The following is a 6,955-nucleotide window of genomic DNA, read 5'->3' as shown; positions in this document are numbered from 1 at the left end:
TTTAAGGCTGAGGTGGCATCGCCCTTTGAAGGCAAGCGGTGGGGCCCGGCGCGCGCGTTCTCGGCGCGGGGCCGAGCGCCCCCTGCAGGCCATCGCGGGTCCCGCCCCGCCTCCCGGCCCCGCCCCCCGGCTTCGGCCGGCGCATGCGCGCGGCACAGCGCTCCGCGGGGCGGCGAGAGCGAGGCCGGTCCGCAGCCGCGCGGCGCTCAGCGCCCCATTCATGCTGGGCAGCGGCGACGCAGCCACGCAGCGGAGCGGAGCCCGGGCGCGGCGGCCTCGGCCTGGGCGGCCTGCGCGGCGTGGGCGGCCCCGCGGAGGGGCAAGCGGCAGGGCGCGGCGATGGCCGGCGGCGGGGCGCGCCCGGGGTTGTCGGGTGAGTCGGGGCGCAACTTTCCCCGCGGGCGGCGGGAGGCTCATCGCGGCCCGGGGTCCCGAGTGGCCGGGGGGGCGCTGGCGGTGGCCAGGGGGTGTGCGCGGGGACTGCGGCGCGCGTGTCCGCGATTGGCGTGTCCTGCGGCTCCGGCCGGGCGCCCGCGTGTGTCCGGGCGCGGTCTCTGCGAAAGGCTGCTGCGTCCCGGCGGGTCGCAGCGCGTCCGGGGGCCCTGCGATCCGGGCGGCGCAATGTCTGTGGTCGCAGTAGCGGCCCCCTCCTCCAGGCAGAAGAGAAAGTTTGCAGTGGCCCCGCGGGGAGGGCCCTGCGGGCACCCATGTTGGCCCGTGTCGCGCCGGGTCGGACCGGGCCGCGGGCGGGGACGTGGGCCGCAGGCGAGCGCCGCGCTGGGCAGGCCCGGGCAGGGCCGCGGGATTTGGGGAGGTCCCGTGCTGCTCCTTGGGCCGGCCTCGGGCCATGGGGGTGGAAGTTGCAAGGCTTCGTGGGGACCCCCGCCCCCTCCGGCCCCAGCGCGCGAGGGAGCTCCGCGGCTAGCCCCGGCCCGCAGGCCCTCCACCCGGCGGCTGCAAGGGGCGGTGCGGTGCCACCGGAGAGGCCGCCGGCTCGGGCCTCCTCGGCCTCCCCCTGCGCAGGGCCTCCACGGGGTCATTCCTTCCCTGGAGGCTTCCCCCCTTGCTTCCTGGACGGTCCCAGGCCTGGGGTGCGGCGAGGACCGTGGCGGTGGTGGGCTTACTCTGGCTGCTGCGGGGAAGGGCGAGCGTAGACTCCAGGGAGGCCCCTCTGCCTGCAGAGACCCCAGGTGCAGCCCTGGAAGGGGATGAGAAGGCTTCTGAGGGGTTACTTGGTGCCAGGAGCTGTCTCAGGCTCATCTGTGGGGTGCTGGGGCCACGCCCCTTGAAAGAAAGGGGTGTGTTGGGGGGGATGGGAAGGAACTGAGCCTCTGCCCCTCAGCCAGGCTCCTACCTCCGGCCCTCTGTCCCCTGGTGTTGCCTACCCCCTCCAGCAGGTGCTGCCGGTCTTCAGTCCTGTGGGGGTGGTGCTATCCTGTGTGTCTCCAGCCCTCCGGGAGCACCCCTAATTTTCTCAAGTCCCTTGCTTTTGGGGGGTGAGCAGGAGGGTGGGGAGTTGCTGCATTAGACTGGCCAAGAGTCTGCTGGGTCTGGGAAGCACTCAGCCAGTGCCCTAGGCAGAGGCGCAAAGCAGGGATTCTGCTTCAGGGCTAAGCTGTCAGGCAGTGGGGAGGTGGCAGCTTGGAGCCCACCAAAGGTGTCTTCAGACACAGAGGACAGCATGGGTGCACGCTGGGGGTCTGTATACAAGGTTGGCTGAGATATGTGTTCTTGGGTTTGGGGCCAGACAAGATGTCGTGGACAAAGCCACATCCCACGGAGCATCTGGCCAGGAGTATGGGACCCTAGGGAAGGCCAGAAGCTGGCACCTTTCTGGAGAGCAGGACTCCAAGGCCCCCAGGTAGAGAGTAGGCCACTGGAGACCATCTCCTGTGACCTCCCACAGGGTGGGGCAGGGTGACAAGGCAATCCTCTGGCTGCTGAGGGGGAACCACTAGGTGAGATGACAAGACCAGCCTGTCCACACCCATTAGGCTCCAGAGCAACAGGACACAGGGAGCGAGCTTTCCCCCTGTGAGGGCTCTGAGGTCTTTGTTTCTGAGAAAGAACCATGGTGTCATCCAGGGTTAGGAGACGGCAGGGTACCGGCTCTATGCGCTCCACTGGAGGCCTGTTCCAGAGTGGCCCCTGGCTGAGGACCCCACCTACGAGCCTGGCCTGTCTCTCTGGGTCCCTACTGCACACACCCAGCATCACCATGGTCCTCCTGTTCAGCTTCTCACTTGTCCATGTTTGGGAGTGCTGGCCATTCGTGCTGCCCCATCTGCATTTCTAGCAGGGGTGTTCTCCATGCCATCCTCCTAGAATACCTCCACCCCACCAGTATCCACTGGACCTGGTTCTTCTAGAGCAGGTGGAAAGGCCCCTCTGGGAGCTTCTGTAGGCTGGCCAGGAAGCTCACAGAACCCAGAGCCGTCTGTTCCCCTCCCCCAGCCTGGCCCAGCACCCAGTATCAGACCCTCCTTTTCACACACACAATGTTTTCTGAGTAGAACCTGGCTGCTTTCCTGCCTGGGGTCTCTACAGGAACTCTGGCTTTAGTCCCTTTCTATCAGGGCTGGCTGTGTGACCTTGGATCTGTCTGAGCCCTGAGTCTCGTCTCTCCAAACTAGAGAAAGTAGCCCAGGCATCCTTACTAGTCTTTGTACGTAGTAGGTGTGGGCTTGGGATCCCCTCCTTTCTGGCCGGCAGCCCTGTGCCCCCCAGGCCAATCCCTTCCCAGCAGCTTCTGTTAGGAGGCGGGGGAGTGGGCCCAGGGCCAGGCTGGAGTTTGGATGGTGGCTTCTTCAGCCAGGGCCCTCCTGTTTAATATAAAAAGTAGAGCCCGTAATTGCATTAAGACGTGTATAATTATCCCGGAGGAGGGGAGAACCCAGCCCCTGGTAATTGCAGGCCTGCTTTGAACTGATAAACGGTGAGTGATTCATGTTTTCTTTGGAGTTCACATGGACTCAGTGCTCAGCCCAGGCCCGTTTTGTCTGCAAGCAACCTGCTCTCTAGTCTGCTTTGGTTTTGGGGGTAGGTGGTGTTCTCCCCTCTGGCTGCCTGTGGAGACCCCTGGTGGCTGCTCTTCTTGGGGCACAAGGCGGCTGACAGCCTGCCGGGAGGTTTCCTGCAAAAGTGTACCACCCTGCATCTGCTCTGGGATTTAAGTCAACACTTGCTACCCTGAGCCTCAGTTTCCCCATCTGGATTCATGTTGAGGACAGCTTTGTCCAGGCCTGACTGGCCACTCCTAGTACCTTGACTCACTTGTTCATTCAGTCACAAGTGTTTGCTGAATCGGCTTGGGCCCAGTGGCTCTGGAGAGAAAGTGTGACCTATTTGCACCCAGCTTATGTCCTTTGGGGAGAACATTTGAGCAATAAGTGGCCAGAGCCACTAAACAGGCCTGTGCCACAGATGAAGGCAGACAACTGAATGCTAGCAGCTACTGCCCGCATGAGCAGGTCAGAAGAGGCATCTCAGGCTTACCTGAGCAGCTGTGGGGGCAGGCAGAACAAACAAGGTGCCTTGTGCGCTACAGTAAGACATGGGAGATGAAGGGCTCAGCACCTGTAACTTGCTCCCTGCCTCTGGCTAGCTCCACACCTAGACTTGGAGAGGGTGCCATCTCTAAGTCTCAGTGTCCCCAGCTATGAATGGGGCTGTGGGTGAGGGCAGTGTGTGGGAGTATAGAGAAGCTGTGTGTACTGGCTGACTGCCCACTCGCCACACTAAACATTTCCATGGTCAGACATCAGCCAAGGAGTGGGATAAGAGGACCCCCACCCCAAGCCCACAGGGCAGGCTCTGTGACCCTGCTGTCCTCAAGAGTATGGCACCCGTCAATCAGGAAATGGACTTCAAGCTGTTTCAGCCACCAGGACAGAAATGTCACTATCCCTTTGGTGGCTAGGGAAACTGAGGAAAAGGGATTGTCTCCATTGGGGCCATTACATTTGACCAACACTACTCAATCCTGGAAGGTGGCACTTTCCAGGAGCAGTGGGTACACAGCTGGATTTGAGGTGGCTTGCCAGGGTTTGGGAGGCAGTGCAGGTCCAAAAAGTGGCCCAGACTGCCTCATGGGGTCCTGGCTGTGGGTAGACAATGGTGGAGGGGCCAGGAGTGGGCAGAGGACACTGTTGAGGGCTGGGATTTAGGGAGCCCTCCCTCTCTCTGGAAGTCGTCTTTGCTTAGAGTGCGGTATGAGACAGGAGTCCTGGAAGGGGCCACTGTGGGCAGTGCCCTCTGCCTGGGGGGTGGCATTTCTAGTGGGAGGTACTGCTTCTAGATCCTTCTCAGAGTACCGACCTTGAAGTTGGTAACATGCTGGGCCAAGGTCAACCAGGGAGGAATGCCAGAGTCAAGATCCCATAGAAAGTTGGGCGCACTAGTCTAACCCAAGCTCGGGACTACTGCCATGGGACTGTAGAGCTGTGGGGGAGGGGCTCTTTCTGGTGGTCCTTGTGGGTATGGATGCTGTGCTGGGGGTTGTTTCAGAGTCTCAGGGGAGCAGTCCACACATCAGAGAGTGTCTAATAGTGTGGGGCATGGCTGCTCTGAGCCAAATGGTACTGGGAATCACCAAGGCAGCTGACACTGTGTGGAGGAGGGTGTGTGTACTACAGCCTATCTCTGCTCAGCTTTGGTAGGGGGACATTGATGCAGGGAACATGTCACTCACTGAGACTGAGGATCCTGAGAGATCTTGATCCTTGGGGCATGGGCAGGCTCTGGGTCAGGGTCATGTGGACCCCAGACCCTTGAAAGATGTCCTGTGTTCCTGGACCCATTCTTATCTTGTCAGGAGTGGCAGGGCACAGGCTGTAGTGGAGCGCCCTGCTGCCAGACCGCTATCCTGTTTTGCTGCTGCTAGCTACAGTGTGTTCCCTGTGACACTTGGCTCACCCTTGCTGCCTGCATGCCTCAGGACACGGAAGTGCCTTCTTTGCTCTCTTCTGTCTGGGTAGTGGTAGAGGGTCTTTTTGGAGGTATCTACATAGCTTACGCGCGCGCGCACACACACACACACACACACACACACACACACACACACACACACACGGAGAACTCATAGAATGAGGAGGCCATGCGTGAATGCCCTGTGCGTAAGTGGGCAACACCACACTCACACCCTCTCTTGCCTGTTTTTTCCAGGGCCAAGAAACCCAGTCCCATGATGCTCACCCCTACAGGACCTGAATACCTTGACTTGAGGCCCCAGCCCACCATGCCACTGCCAACCCTGAGCCCTCGGACACTGCTGTTGCTGCTGCTGCTGCTGCTGAGGGGTGTGTGGATGGCCATCAGCTCACCCCCAGCTGGTGTGGGTCCACAACCCGCCTTCCGCACCTTTGTGGCCAATGACTGGGGCCTCACCCACCTGGTGGTTCACGAGCAGACGGGAGAGGTATATGTTGGCGCAGTGAACCGCATCTACAAGCTGTCGGGGAACCTGACCCTGCTTCGGGCCCATGTGACGGGCCCTGTAGAAGACAACGAGAAATGCTATCCGCCCCCCAGTGTACAGTCATGCCCGCATGGCCTGGGCAGCACAGACAACGTCAACAAGCTTCTGCTGCTGGACTATGCTGCCAACCGCCTGTTGGCCTGTGGCAGTGCCTCACAGGGCATCTGCCAGTTCCTGAGGTTGGACGATCTCTTCAAGCTGGGCGAGCCACACCACCGCAAGGAGCACTACCTGTCCAGTGTCCGAGAAGCCAGCAGCATGGCAGGAGTACTCATTGCCGGACCACCTGGCCAGGGCCAGGCCAAGCTCTTTGTAGGCACGCCCATCGATGGCAAATCGGAGTACTTCCCCACGTTGTCCAGTCGCCGGCTCATGGCTAACGAGGAAGATGCTGACATGTTTGGCTTTGTGTACCAGGACGAGTTTGTGTCATCTCAGCTCAAGATCCCATCAGACACGTTGTCCAAGTTCCCAGCCTTTGACATCTACTATGTGTACAGTTTCCGCAGCGAGCAGTTCGTATACTACCTCACCCTGCAGCTGGACACGCAGCTTACCTCGCCTGATGCCGCTGGTGAGCACTTCTTCACCTCCAAGATTGTGCGGTTGTGTGTGAATGACCCCAAGTTCTACTCTTACGTGGAATTCCCCATTGGCTGTGAGCAGGCTGGAGTCGAGTACCGCCTGGTGCAGGATGCCTACCTGAGCCGGCCAGGCAAGGCCCTGGCCAAGCAGCTGGGCCTTGCTGAGGATGAGGACGTGTTGTTCACCGTGTTCGCACAGGGCCAGAAGAACCGTGTGAAGCCACCCAAGGAGTCAGCGCTGTGCCTGTTCACACTGCGGGCCATCAAGGAGAAAATCAAAGAGCGCATCCAGTCATGCTACCGTGGCGAGGGCAAGCTCTCGCTGCCTTGGCTGCTCAACAAGGAGCTGGGCTGCATCAACTCGGTGAGTGGGGTAGGGGAGTATGGGTAGGGGCTCCTGCCACCCTTCCTGGGGTCACATCTTATCTATACCTTGGTGTCCCTGCTCTATGCTGGGCATGTTTTCTGCTTTCTCGCCAGCCTGGTCCCCAGCCCTGTGAGGCAAGACCTGAACCCAGCATACCAGCCTCAAAGTCTGCTCCTAGCCATGACATCACCGTGTGCCTTAGGAAGTGGGTGATAGCACCTGTCCACACAGCTCCAAAGCCCTCAGGGACATTGGATGGTGATGACCATTTTTAGATTGCTCCCCTTTTACAGATGAGGTTATGGAGACCAAGAGGTAGATTGACTTACCCAGGGTCATACAGCCAGTACAAGGACTCCAGATACTGCTTCTATGGAGCTTATCTCCCCCATATCCTCCTGGCAAGCTGCCTGCTTCCTGGAACCCCACGATGCCCAATGCTGGGTGCTGAATGCACCCTGGGATATACTCCGAGAGAGGCCCTGACATAGGGGCCGCCCAGCTACCCTGTGCTAGATGCTCTACAGC

General features: G+C 60.3%; 1 protein-coding gene across 1 annotated transcript in view; it reads left to right on the top strand.

Moving 5' to 3' along the window:
• Positions 1 to 246: 246 nt before the first annotated feature.
• Positions 247 to 6,955, top strand: part of Plxna1 (plexin A1) — a 46,570-nt gene continuing 39,861 nt past the window's right edge. The window contains exons 1-2 of the mRNA XM_052722104.1: positions 247 to 373; positions 5,164 to 6,424. Coding sequence (XP_052578064.1) covers positions 5,183 to 6,424 — 1,242 coding nt within the window. The 5' untranslated portion in view covers positions 247 to 373; positions 5,164 to 5,182. The remainder of the gene's footprint in view (positions 374 to 5,163; positions 6,425 to 6,955) is intronic.

This window comes from Peromyscus californicus, unplaced genomic scaffold (genome assembly GCF_007827085.1).
Source record: "Peromyscus californicus insignis strain IS unplaced genomic scaffold, ASM782708v3 Scaffold_6__1_contigs__length_162567912, whole genome shotgun sequence".
NCBI classification, from domain to species: domain Eukaryota; kingdom Metazoa; phylum Chordata; class Mammalia; order Rodentia; family Cricetidae; genus Peromyscus; species Peromyscus californicus.
The sequence above is the reverse complement of the archived record's forward strand: the minus strand, read 5'-3'. Positions and strand labels throughout refer to the sequence as shown.